The sequence below is a fragment of the Oncorhynchus kisutch genome, linkage group LG29 (assembly GCF_002021735.2).
Source record: "Oncorhynchus kisutch isolate 150728-3 linkage group LG29, Okis_V2, whole genome shotgun sequence".
NCBI lineage: Eukaryota > Metazoa > Chordata > Actinopteri > Salmoniformes > Salmonidae > Oncorhynchus > Oncorhynchus kisutch.
This window is the reverse complement of record NC_034202.2, coordinates 7408271-7422911: the sequence shown is the minus strand read 5'-3', so window position 1 is coordinate 7422911 and position 14641 is coordinate 7408271. Positions and strand designations below refer to the sequence as shown.

At 44.7% G+C, this 14641-nt stretch overlaps 1 protein-coding gene across 1 annotated transcript in view; it reads right to left on the bottom strand.

Moving 5' to 3' along the window:
* Positions 1-14641, bottom strand: part of LOC109874287 (high affinity cAMP-specific and IBMX-insensitive 3',5'-cyclic phosphodiesterase 8B) — a 105512-nt gene that overhangs the window by 70688 nt on the left and 20183 nt on the right. The window contains exon 2 of the mRNA XM_031809542.1: positions 12556-12612. Coding sequence (XP_031665402.1) covers positions 12556-12612 — 57 coding nt within the window. The remainder of the gene's footprint in view (positions 1-12555; positions 12613-14641) is intronic.

Below are 14641 nucleotides of genomic sequence, written 5' to 3'. Positions count from 1 at the left end.
GTATATAGCCTCCACATTGACTCTCTACCAGTACCCCCTGTATATAGCCTCCACATTGACTCTCTACCAGTACACCCTGTATATAGCCTCCACATTGACTCTCTACCAGTACACCCTGTATATAGCCTCCACATTGACTCTCTACCAGTACACCCTGTATATAGCCTCCACATTGACTCTCTACCAGTACCCCTGTATATAGCCTCCACATTGACTCTCTACCAGTACCCCTGTATATAGCCTCCACATTGACTCTCTACCAGTACACCCTGTATATAGCCTCCACATTGACTCTCTACCAGTACACCCTGTATATAGCCTCCACATTGACTCTCTACCAGTACACCCTGTATATAGCCTCCACATTGACTCTCTACCAGTACACCCTGTATATAGCCTCCACATTGACTCTCTACCAGTACACCCTGTATATAGCCTCCACATTGACTCTCTACCAGTACACCCTGTATATAGCCTCCACATTGACTCTCTACCAGTACACCCTGTATATAGCCTCCACATTGACTCTCTACCAGTACACCCTGTATATAGCCTCCACATTGACTCTCTACCAGTACACCCTGTATATAGCCTCCACATTGACTCTCTACCAGTACACCCTGTATATAGCCTCCACATTGACTCTCTACCAGTACACCCTGTATATAGCCTCCACATTGACTCTCTACCAGTACACCCTGTATATAGCCTCCACATTGACTCTCTACCAGTACACCCTGTATATAGCCTCCACATTGACTCTCTACCAGTACACCCTGTATATAGCCTCCACATTGACTCTGTACCAGTACACCCTGTATATAGCCTCCACATTGACTCTCTACCAGTACACCCTGTATATAGTCTCCACATTGACTCTGTACCAGTACCCCCTGTATATAGCCTCCACATTGACTCTGTACCAGTACACCCTGTATATAGCCTCCACATTGACTCTCTACCAGTACACCCTGTATATAGCCTCCACATTGACTCTGTACCAGTACCCCTGTATATAGCCTCCACATTGACTCTGTACCAGTACCCCCTGTATATAGCCTCCACATTGACTCTGTACCAGTACCCCCTGTATATAGCCTCCACATTGACTCTGTACCAGTACCCCCTGTATATAGCCTCCACATTGACTCTGTACCAGTACCCCCTGTATATAGCCTCCACATTGACTCTGTACCAGTACCCCTGTATATAGCCTCCACATTGACTCTGTACCAGTACCCCCTGTATATAGCCTCCACATTGACTCTGTACCAGTACCCCCTGTATATAGCCTCCACATTGACTCTGTACCAGTACACCCTGTATATAGCCTCCACATTGACTCTCTACCAGTACACCCTGTATATAGCCTCCACATTGACTCTGTACCAGTACCCCTGTATATAGCCTCCACATTGACTCTGTACCAGTACCCCTGTATATAGCCTCCACATTGACTCTGTACCAGTACCCCCTGTATATAGCCTCCACATTGACTCTGTACCAGTACCCCTGTATATAGCCTCCACATTGACTCTGTACCAGTACCCCCTGTATATAGCCTCCACATTGACTCTGTACCAGTACCCCCTGTATATAGCCTCCACATTGACTCTGTACCAGTACCCCCTGTATATAGCCTCCACATTGACTCTGTACCAGTACCCCCTGTATATAGCCTCCACATTGACTCTGTACCAGTACCCCCTGTATATAGCCTCCCACATTGACTCTGTACCAGTACACCCTGTATATAGCCTCCACATTGACTCTCCTCTACCAGTACACCCTGTATATAGTCTCCACATTGACTCTGTACTGGACCCCTCTGTATATAGCCTCCACATTGACTCTGTACCGTTTACCCCCCTGTATATTAGTCTCCACATTGACTCTGTACTGGTACCCCCTGTATATAGCCTCCACATTGACTCTGTACGTTACCCCCCTGTATATAGCCTCCAACATTGACTCTGTACCGGTACCCCCTGTATATAGTCTCCACATTGACTCTGTACCGGTACCCCCCTGTATATAGCCTCCACATTGACTCTGGTACCGTAATACCCTGTATCATAGCCTCCACATTGACTCTGTACGTTACCCCCTGTATATAGCCTCCACATTGACCTCTGTACCGGTACCCCCCCGTATATAGTCTCCACATTGACTCTCTACCGGTACCCCCTGTATATAGCCCTCCACAATTGACTCTCTACCAGTACCCCCTGTATATAGCCTCCACATTGACTCTGTACCGGTACACCCTGTATATAGCCTCCACATTGACTCTCTACCAGTACCCCCTGTATATAGCCTCCACATTGACTCTGTACCAGTACCCCCCTGTATATAGCCTCCACATTGACTCTCTACCGGTACCCCCTGTATATAGCCTCCACATTGACTCTCTACCAGTACACCCTGTATATAGTCTCCACATTGACTCTCTACCAGTACACCCTGTATATAGCCTCCACATTGACTCTCTACCAGTACACCCTGTATATAGCCTCCACATTGACTCTCTACCAGTACCCCCTGTATATAGTCTCCACATTGACTCTCTACCAGTACACCCTGTATATAGCCTCCACATTGACTCTCTACCAGTACCCCCTGTATATAGCCTCCACATTGACTCTGTACCGGTACCCCCTGTATATAGTCTCCACATTGACTCTGTACCAGTACCCCCTGTATATAGCCTCCACATTGACTCTGTACCAGTACCCCCTGTATATAGTCTCCACATTGACTCTCTACCGGTACCCCCTGTATATAGCCTCCACATTGACTCTCTACCAGTACCCCCTGTATATAGCTCCACATTGACTCTGTACCGGTACCCCCTGTATATAGCCTCCACATTGACTCTCTACCAGTACCCCCCTGTATATAGTCTCCACATTGACTCTCTACCAGTACCCCCCTGTATATAGTCTCCACATTGACTCTCTACCAGTACCCCCTGTATATAGCCTCCACATTGACTCTGTACCGGTACCCCCCTGTATATAGTCTCCACATTGACTCTGTACCGGTACCCCCCTGTATATAGCCTCCACATTGACTCTCTACCAGTACCCCCTGTATATAGCCTCCACATTGACTCTGTACCGGTACCCCCTTGTATATAGCCTCCACATTGACTCTCTACCAGTACCCCCTGTATATAGGCCTCCACATTGGACTCTGTACCGGGTACCCCCTGTATATAGCCTCCACATTGACTCTCTACCAGTACACCCTGTATATAGCCTCCACATTGACTCTCTACCAGTACACCCTGTATATAGCCTCCACATTGACTCTCTACCAGTACACCCTGTATATAGCCTCCACATTGACTCTCTACCAGTACACCCTGTATAGCCTCACATTGACTCTCTACCAGTACACCCTGTATATAGCCTCCACATTGACTCTCTACAGTACACCCTGTATATAGCCTCCACATTGACTCTCTACCAGTACCCCCTGTATATAGCCTCCACATTGACTCTCTACCAGTACACCCTGTATATAGCCTCCACATTGACTCTCTACCAGTACACCCTGTATATAGCCTCCACATTGACTCTCTACCAGTACACCCTGTATATAGCCTCCATATTGACTCTGTACCAGTACACCCTGTATATAGCCTCCACATTGACTCTCTACCAGTACACCCTGTATATAGTCTCCACATTGACTCTGTACCAGTACCCCCTGTATATAGCCTCCACATTGACTCTGTACCAGTACACCCTGTATATAGCCTCCACATTGACTCTCTACCAGTACACCCTGTATATAGCCTCCACATTGACTCTGTACCGGTACCCCCTGTATATAGTCTCCACATTGACTCTGTACCAGTACCCCCTGTATATAGCCTCCACATTGACTCTGTACCGGTACCCCCTGTATATAGTCTCCACATTGAATCTGTACCAGTTCCCCCTGTATATAGCCTCCACATTGACTCTGTACCAGTACCCCCTGTATATAGCCTCCACATTGACTCTGTACCAGTACCCCCTGTATATAGCCTCCACATTGACTCTGTACCAGTACCCCCTGTATATAGCCTCCACATTGACTCTGTACCAGTACCCCCTGTATATAGCCTCCACATTGACTCTGTACCAGTACACCCTGTATATAGCCTCCACATTGACTCTCTACCAGTACACCCTGTATATAGTCTCCACATTGACTCTGTACTGGTACCCCCTGTATATAGCCTCCACATTGACTCTGTACCGTTACCCCCTGTATATAGTCTCCACATTGACTCTGTACTGGTACCCCCTGTATATAGCCTCCACATTGACTCTGTACCGTTACCCCCTGTATATAGCCTCCACATTGACTCTGTACCGGTACCCCCTGTATATAGTCTCCACATTGACTCTGTACTGGTACCCCCTGTATATAGCCTCCACATTGACTCTGTACCGTAATACCCTGTATATAGCCTCCACATTGACTCTGTACCGTTACCCCCTGTATATAGCCTCCACATTGACTCTGTACCGGTACCCCCCGTATATAGTCTCCACATTGACTCTCTACCGGTACCCCCTGTATATAGCCTCCACATTGACTCTCTACCAGTACCCCCTGTATATAGCCTCCACATTGACTCTGTACCGGTACACCCTGTATATAGCCTCCACATTGACTCTCTACCAGTACCCCCTGTATATAGCCTCCACATTGACTCCGTACCAGTACCCCCTGTATATAGCCTCCACATTGACTCTCTACCGGTACCCCCTGTATATAGCCTCCACATTGACTCTCTACCAGTACACCCTGTATATAGTCTCCACATTGACTCTCTACCAGTACACCCTGTATATAGCCTCCACATTGACTCTCTACCAGTACACCCTGTATATAGCCTCCACATTGACTCTCTACCAGTACCCCCTGTATATAGTCTCCACATTGACTCTCTACCAGTACACCCTGTATATAGCCTCCACATTGACTCTCTACCAGTACCCCCTGTATATAGCCTCCACATTGACTCTGTACCGGTACCCCCGGTATATAGTCTCCACATTGACTCTGTACCAGTACCCCCTGTATATAGCCTCCACATTGACTCTCTACCAGTACCCCCTGTATATAGCCTCCACATTGACTCTGTACCGGTACCCCCTGTATATAGCCTCCACATTGACTCTCTACCAGTACACCCTGTATATAGCCTCCACATTGACTCTCTACCAGTACCCCCTGTATATAGCCTCCACATTGACTCTGTACCGGTACCCCCTGTATATAGCCTCCACATTGACTCTCTACCAGTACCCCCTGTATATAGCCTCCACATTGACTCTGTACCGGTACACCTGTATATAGCCTCCACATTGACTCTGTACCAGTACACCCTGTATATAGCCTCCACATTGACTCTCTACCAGTACACCCTGTATATAGCCTCCACATTGACTCTGTACCGTAATACCCTGTATATAGCCACCACATTGACTCTGTACCGTAATACCCTGTATATAGCCTCCACATTGACTCTGTACCGTAATACCCTGTATATAGCCTCCACATTGACTCTGTACCGTAATACCCTGTATATAGCCTCCACATTGACTCTGTACCGTAATACCCTGTATATAGCCTCCACATTGACTCTCTACCGTAATACCCTGTATATAGCCCCGCGATTGTTATTTTAATGCAGCTCTTTAATTATTTCTAACATTTATTTATTATTATGTTGGTATTTTTCTTCAAACTGCACTGTTGGGTAAGGGCTTGTCAGTCAGCATTTCACTGATCTACACATGTACTCGGCGCATGTGGCAAATAAAATTTGAGTTGATTTAAGAAGTTTTAAGAAAAAAAAGTGTTAAGTAAAAAATAGATAAGTAAAACATAGAAAATAAAAGTAACAAACAATTAAACAGCAGCAGTAAAATAACAATAGCAAGGCTATATAGAGGCGGTACCAGTACAGAATCAATGAGGGGGGGCACCGGTTAGCCGAGGTAATTGAGGTAATATGTACATGTAGGTAGAGTTATTAAAGTGACTGATCGTACCTCCTCCAAGTGGATGTCTTTCATGATTATCTTTATCATCCAAGGGCTAAATAGTTGGAGTGTGTTCGAACACTTCATAGTGATTAACCCCAGTGGTTTCCCTAAGTGGTTTACACACTGTGTTGCCCTCAAGGCAGGACTGACATAGAGAAGGGCCTCTACCCCTGACTGCTGTGCCACGCTGACTCAGCCAATCACAGTTCAGAGGTTAAAGCTAGAATCCTTTAAGCCTCCATCTCTGCACACCCTTGACCAGGCAGACAGATAGGGGGACAAAGGTATGGAACAGACAGACAGACAAGACAGACAGACCGACAGAGGCAGACAGACAGTTAGACTAATAATTAGACAGATAGAGGGACGAAGGTATGGAACAGACAGACAGACAGACAGACAGACAGACAGACAGACAGACAGACAGACAGACAGACAGACAGACAGACAGACAGACAGACAGACAGACAGACAGACAGAGTTTCTCAGAGCGATAGCGAGAGACATCTAGCTGACTGGCTTTACACCAAGTCTTGCCAGTGGGACTCCTCTTGGCGTAGAGCCAAGGAGTACGGTGTGGAGGAGACATACTAGCAGTCATCAATCTGATGGATCATTCCTAATAAGCATGGTTTACTCCTCACACTCAGAACAACATGTAAATGCTTTCCCGGGTTTTGAAGTGGGGGCTACAGCATGTTTCTCCATATGGTTTCTTAAGTTAAGAGACCATCCTAAGTCCCCTGTCCAAAGTAAGAGCAGAGCACCCTGTACACTGTCTTCTGCAGCCTACAGTCAACAACAGTTCACCCTCTGAGCCCTCTGGAAAATAATCCCTCTGATTGAGGAGGAGTCCTGTGACAGGGTGCAGAAACGAAGGAGTGGAGAGAAGTAGGAGTTACCGAGTCTTTCCAGGGCTCAGAGGGAACGATAAATGTCAGGAGGGAACTTTCAGCACTCTCTCCTCCGGAGCATTTTATCATTTCTTCTCTCTTTTCTCTCTCGTTCTCTCTGTTCAAGTGGGAGGGAGGTAAAGAGGGAGTGGGGAGTTAGATGTGTGCATGACTCTGTGTGCGTACGAGACTTGTGTGTGTGTGCGGATGTGTGTGTGCTTCCGCTGTCTGTTTGTGCGTGTGCATGACTCTCTGTGAGTGTGTACGCAACTGTACGTGTGAGTGTGTGTCTGTTTCTGTGCGTGTGCTCCCTTGTGTGTCTGTTTTGTGTGTATGACTGTGTGCGTGTTTGCGTGACTCTTAGTGTGTGTGTGTGTCTGGGTGCGCTCCACATCTTGAGGAGAGTAGTTATTTTAATGGAGCGTGTGTTGAGGGCTGTATGGGGAGGAGGGGTTGTAATAAAGTCTCTAGTCCTTCCACCTGGTTCAGCCAGACATTGCCAGACACTACCTCCAGCAGAGGCCTTCACACAGCCTGATAACGAAGAATGGATGAGTTCTGGATATGAGGTTTGGATGAGGTTTTTAATTCAGCACAATAAAGACGGACGGATGAAGGGTAGAGCCTTTCAGTATGTATTTTCCTTCAAACACTTTTGCACTTTTGGGACTATTCCATTACTCCATCAAGCACAATGACAGAGATGTAAGAAGACAGAGACCTAGATGTCTAGATGCACAAGAAACATAAAACACCTATGATCTTGTGTAACTCCCTTCCCTAAATTACACAACAGCGTTAATGCCTGGGAGATAATCTGGCCTTCTCAAAGGCTCACACTGACTTAATCCCAATCCACAGGACACAACCTTAACCTCAAACTAGCAGCTGTTCACAGCTGGTCACCGGAAACTTAACTACCACCAACCCACACACCATCGGGTGTAAAGCAGGGATGGAACCAGTTCAGGGAACACAACTGAAAACTGGGGGGAAAAACTACATTTTCAGAGGAAACAGAAACAGAACTGCGAACGAAAGTGATCTCCGTTATTTGAAAATCTTGAGAACCGGATACTAATGTTTTTTTTTGTTCCTGCACATATCTGACCAATCAAACATGTTAACATCTAGCTTACCCGTTCCATACCAAAATGCTCTATCTGCACTAACTGATGGAGTAAATTCACAAGCTAAATGTAATTACTATGTACATTTCACGGGTTAAAATATAAATGAAATGGAACTTTTATAACCCATACATTTTTTGGAGGGTTTGAACAGGTTCAGAACTTTATTATGCTGGCCGGAACCCAAGAAATATGGTTTCTGTTCGGAACGGAACAATTGGAAAATAATTTTGGTTCCATAGTCTATAGTGGCAAAAAGTTCTATAGTCTACATGTATGCCGCATGCCATGTTGTGTCATGTGGTGTCTCATTGTTACGCCATGTTGTGTCATGTGGTGTCTCATTGTTACGCCATGTTGTGTCATGTGGTGTCTCATTGTTACGCCATGTTGTGTCATGTGGTGTCTCATTGTTACGCCATGTTGTGTCATGTGGTGTCTCATTGTTACGCCATGTTGTGTCATGTGGTGTCTCATTGTTACGCCATGTTGTGTCATGTGGTGTCTCATTGTTACGCCATGTTGTGTCATGTGGTGTCTCATTGTTACGCCATGTTGTGTCATGTGGTGTCTCATTGTTACGCCATGTTGTGTCATGTGGTGTCTCATTGTTACGCCATGTTGTGTCATGTGGTGTCTCATTGTTACGCCAGTTGTGTCATGTGGTGTCTCATTGTTACGCCATGTTGTGTCATGTGGTGTCTCATTGTTACGCCATGTTGTGTCATGTGGTGTCTCATTGTTACGCCATGTTGTGTCATGTGGTGTCTCATTGTTACACCATGTTGTGTCATGTGGTGTCTCATTGTTACGCCATGTTGTGTCATGTGGTGTCTCATTGTTACGCCATGTTGTGTCATGTGGTGTCTCATTGTTACGCCATGTTGTGTCATGTGGTGTCTCATTGTTACGCCATGTTGTGTCATGTGGTGTCTCATTGTTACGCCATGTTGTGTCATGTGGTGTCTCATTGTTACGCCATGTTGAAACCATTCTATCATGCAATGATATCTCCAGTGTTTCCCCTATATTCATTTAAACCAAATAATTGGATGCAAGTAAAAAATATATACAGTAGCAGTCAAAAGTTTGGACACACCTACTCATTCCAGGGTTTTTCTTTATTTGGACGACTTTCTACATGGTAGAATAATAGGGAAGATATCAAAACTATGAAATGTCAAACAAATCCAAATATATGTTATATTTGAGATTCTTCAAAGTAGCCACCCTTTGTCTTGATGACAGCTTTGCATACTCTTGGCATTCTCTCAACCAGCTTCATGAGGTAGTCACCTGGAATGCATTTCAATTAACAGGTGTGCCTTGTTAAAAGTTAATTTGTGGAATTTCTTCCCTTCTTAATGAGTTTGAGCCAATCAGTTGTGTAGTGACATGGTAGGGTTGGTATACAGAATATAGCCCTATTTGGTAAAAGACCAAGTCCATATTATGGCAAGAACAGCTCAAATAAGCAAAGGGAAACAACAGACCATCATTACTATAAGACATGAAGGTCAGTCAATTTCAAGAACTTTGAAAGTTTCTTCAAGTGCAGTCGCAAAAACCATCAAGCGCTATGATGGAACTGGCTCTCATGAGGACCGCCACAGGAAAGGTAGACCCAGAGTTACCTCTTCTGCAAAGGATAAGTTCATTAGAGTTACCAGCCTCAGAAATTGCAGCACAAATAAATGCTTCACCGAGTTCAAGTAACAGACACATCTCAACATCAACTGTTCAGAGGAGACTGTGTGAATCAGACCTTCATGGTCAAATTGCTGCAAAGAAACCACAACTAAAGCACACCAATAATAAGAAGACACTTGCTTAGGCCATGAAACATGAGCAATGGACATTAGACCGGTGGAAATCTGTACTTTGGTCTGATTAGTACAACTTTGAGATATTTGGTTCCAACCGACGAGTCTTTGTGAGACGCAGAGAAGGTGAACAGATGATCTCTGCATGTGTGGTTCCCACCGTGAAGCATGGAGGAAGAGGCGTGATTCAAGCCACACTTAACGAGAATGTCTACCACAGCATTCTGCAGCGATACACCATCCCGTCTGGTTTGCGCTTAGTGGGACTATTATTTGTTTTTCAACAGGACAATGACCCAACACCTCCAGGCTGTGTAAGGGATATTTGACCAAGAAGGAGAGTGATGGAGTGCTGCATCAGATGACATGGTCTCCACAATCACCTGACCTCAACCCAATTGAGATGGTTGGGGATGAGTTCAAAGTGCAGGAAAAGCAGCCACCTCAGCCAAGAGAATACCACATAATGACAAAGCAAAAACAGTTTTTTAAACATATAAATGACAAAGCTGTCATCAAGGCAAAGGGTGGCTACTTTGAAGAATCTAAAATCTTTTTAAACACTTTTTTTGGTTACTACATGATTCCATATGTGTTATTTCATAGTTTTGTTGTCTTCACTATTATTCTACAATGTATAAAATAGTAATGCACCCCCCTACCCTTGCCACCACTACTACTGGAAACACTGAGATCACATCCCATAGTGAATACAGGCACAGTCACTATCTACATATTGTAGATAGACATACAGCGCATTCGGAAAGTATTCAGACCCCTTGACTTTTTCCACATTTGTTACGTTGCAGCCTTATACTAACATTTATACAATTGTTTATTCCCCTTTTCATTCTACACACAATACCACATAATGACAAAGCAAAAACAGTTTTTTTTTAACATATTTGCAACAAAAAATTTGTATTCAGATCCTTTACTGAGTACTTTGTTGAAGCACCTTTGGCAGCAATTACAGCCTCGAGTCTTCTTGGATATGACGCTACAAGCTTGGCACAGCTGTATTTGGGGAGGTTCTCTGTCAGGTTGGATGGGGAGCGTCACTGCACAGCTATTTTTAGGTCTCTCCAGAGATGTTAGATTGGGTTCAAGTTTGGGCTTTGGCTGGACCACTGAAAAACATCCACACAACATGATGCTGCCACCACCCTTCTTCAACATAGGGGTGGTGCCAGGTTTCCTCCAGATGTGACGCTTGGCATTCAGGCCAAAGAGTTCAATCCTTGTTTCATCAGACCAGAGAATCTTGTTTCTCATGGCCTGAGAGTCCTTTTGGTGCCTTTTGGCATACTCCAAGCTGGCTGTCATGTGCCTTTTATTGAAGAGTGTCTTCCGTCTGGCCACTTTACCATAAAGGCCTGATTGGTGGAGTGGTGCAGATATGCGTGTCCTTCTGGAAAGTTTTCCCATCTCCACAGAGGAACTCTGGAGTTCTGTCAGAGAGACCATCGCGTTCTTGGTCACCTCCCTGACCAAGTCCCTTCTCCCCCGATTGCTCAGTTTGGCCGAGAATTTTGTTGGTTCCAAACTTCTTCCATTTAAGAATGATGGAGGCCACTGTGTTCTTGGGGACCTTCAACACTTCAGAAATGTTTTGGAACCCTTCCTCAGATCTATGCCTCAACACAATGCTGTCTCCTTCGACCTCATGGCTTGGTATTTTCTCTGACATGCACTGTCAACTGTGGGACCTTCTATAGACAGGTGCGTGCCTTTCCAAATCATGTCCAATCAATACAATTTACCACAGGTAGACTCCAATCAAGTTGTAGAAACATCTCAAGGATGATAAATGGATGCACCTGAGCTCAATTTCGAGTCTCATAGCAAAGGGTCTGAATACTTGTGTAAATAAGGCATTTCAGATTTTTATTTTTAACAAATTAGCAAACATTTCTAAAAACCTGTTTTTGCTTTGTCATCATAGGGTATTGTGTGTAGATTGATGAGGACTTAAAAAAAAACATCTATTTTAGAATAAGGCTGTAACGTATGCACTGTACTTGTCTTGTGCATTTGTTTTATTCTGGGATTATGACCCCTAAAAATGACTGGTGGAGTCCCTTTACCCCAACCTGCATGTACAAATGACCTCAACTAACCTGTACCCCCGCACATTGACTAGTACCAGTATCCCCTGTACGTAGCCTCATTAATGTTATTTCATTGTGTTACTTTTTACTACATTTTCTACTTCAGGTTCTTTAGTAAATATTTTCTTAACTCTATTTCTTGAACTGCATTGTTGGGTAAGGGCTTGTAGCATTTCACGGTGAAATACCTGTTGTATTCGGCGCATGTGAGAAGTCAAATTGGATTTGATTTGATTTGATTCCGCTGATGTGTATCTATGCTGTTGTTCAACCTGCTTATTTGAGAAAAAAAAGTCATTTTCGCAAATCTCTCTGATTACGCTTTCTAATCATGTCTTAAAATCCTCTTCTGGGCCAATCTAAATGGCCACCACTCCAAAGCCTCTAGTAGCATGAAGAAGAGACAAACTGCCCATGATGTGCTCTACCACAACATGTAACATCACAAAATACAGCAGACTCCTGATAATTGATGGACGGTGGGCACTAAACTGGAACATGCTCTTATCAGGAGAAATACAGAAGAATGTAAAGTGCAGTTGTACCTGAATAGGTTCTTGGGTCAGTCTCATAGGTCCTATGCATTCTTCTGTGGCTGATACCTGGAACACAACCAGAGAGAGAGAGGTGGAATGAGTTCAAGCTCAAACAAAAACAACAAAACAATGAATAGCAAGAGTAAAAACAGACGAGAGAGCAGGAGTAAAAAATGAAACATAGAAACAGGGGAAACAGAGTACTGCTTACCATTTTACCCTCTTCTTCAGGTACCATACATGCCCTGAACCTCTCTCTCGCTATCACTTTTCCCCCTCTCTCTATCTCTTTCCTTCTCTCTCTGTCTCAACCAGCTAATACTTCAAACGCAGGTATTCAGTAAAAAAACAGAAGCTCTACACTCCTGAGCAAACGCTGGTTAGCTCACTGAACAATGTTACTGTATCAACTATAGCAGGAAGGATTTCTGGCTACTGGACTATCGACTAACGGCTTAGGATGTTCCACGCTCACACTATTAGTGACGCAGCAAGACCAGGTCTGTTACAAGCCTCTTTAAAGAGTATTAAGGGATACAGACAGACAGGTGTACGTGAGTAATTCCTTGTTGAGAAGCAGTACTGACACTGTTGATAGACTGGAGCTAACGCAGCTTCAGTTCCTTCCACCAATTCGGTGCCTTTTTGAGAATTGTGCCTTGGTGAAAAAAATATGTTTGATTTCATATAATTTCAACATTCTGTCATAAAGAACACATGTTCCACTTCAACCTCTCATGAGGTAAAAAAAGAAGCTTATAAAAAGTACTATTAAGTGGCAAATAAAGTACCAGGGTTGACCGTAACAGGGTTGACCGTAACAGAGTTGACCGTAAAAGGGTTGACCGTACCAGGGTTGACCGTACCAGAGTTGACCGTAACAAGGTTGACCGTAACAGGGTTGACCGTAACAGGGTTGACCATAACAGGGTTTGACCGTAACAGGGTTGACCGTAACAGGGTTGACCGTAACAGGGTTGACGATTTCACCTTAAATCAGCCATAAATCCTCTTGTGACAGGGGGAATGGAAGCTAGTTGTGTGCAACAGAGAGGGGCAATTGAATGCAAGCTTTTTTCCCCTCTTGTTTTTCTTCTTTAAAAAAAACATTCCTAGCCTGTCTGTCTATGGGTAAGGGGGTTGATGTGTTATTCTAGCCTGTCTGTCTATGGGTAAGGGGGTTGATGTGTTATTCTAGCCTGTCTGTCTATGGGTAAGGGGGTTGACGTGTTATTCTAGCCTGTCTGTCTATGGGTAAGGGGGTTGACGTGTTATTCTAGCCTGTCTGTCTATGGGTAAGGGGGTTGATGTGTTATTCTAGCCTGTCTGTCTATGGGTAAGGGGGTTGATGTGTTATTCTAGCCTGTCTGTCTATGGGTAAGGGGGTTGACGTGTTATTCTAGCCTGTCTGTCTATGGGTAAGGGGGTTGACGTGTTATTCTAGCCTGTCTGTCTATGGGTAAGGGGGTTGACGTGTTATTCTAGCCTGTCTGTCTATGGGTAAGGGGGTTGATGTGTTATTCTAGCCTGTCTGTCTATGGGTAAGGGGGTTGATGTGTTATTCTAGCCTGTCTGTCTATGGGTAAGGGGGTTGATGTGTTATTCTAGCCTGTCTGTCTATGGGTAAGGGGGTTGATGTGTTATTCTAGCCTGTCTGTCTATGGGTAAGGGGGTTGACGTGTTATTCTAGCCTGTCTGTCTATGGGTAAGGGGGTTGATGTGTTATTCTAGCCTGTCTGTCTATGGGTAAGGGGGTTGATGTGTTATTCTAGCCTGTCTGTCTATGGGTAAGGGGGTTGATGTGTTATTCTAGCCTGTCTGTCTATGGGTAAGGGGGTTGATGTGTTATTCTAGCCTGTCTGTCTATGGGTAAGGGGGTTGATGTGTTATTCTACCCTGTCTGTCTATGGGTAAGGGGGTTGATGTGTTATTCTAGCCTGTCTGTCTATGGGTAAGGGGGTTGATGCGTTATTCTAGCCTGTCTGTCTATGGGTAAGGGGGTTGATGTGTTATTCTAGCCTGTCTGTCTATGGGTAAGGGGGTTGATGTGTTATTCTAGCCTGTCTGTCTATGGGTAAGGGGGTTGATGTGTTAT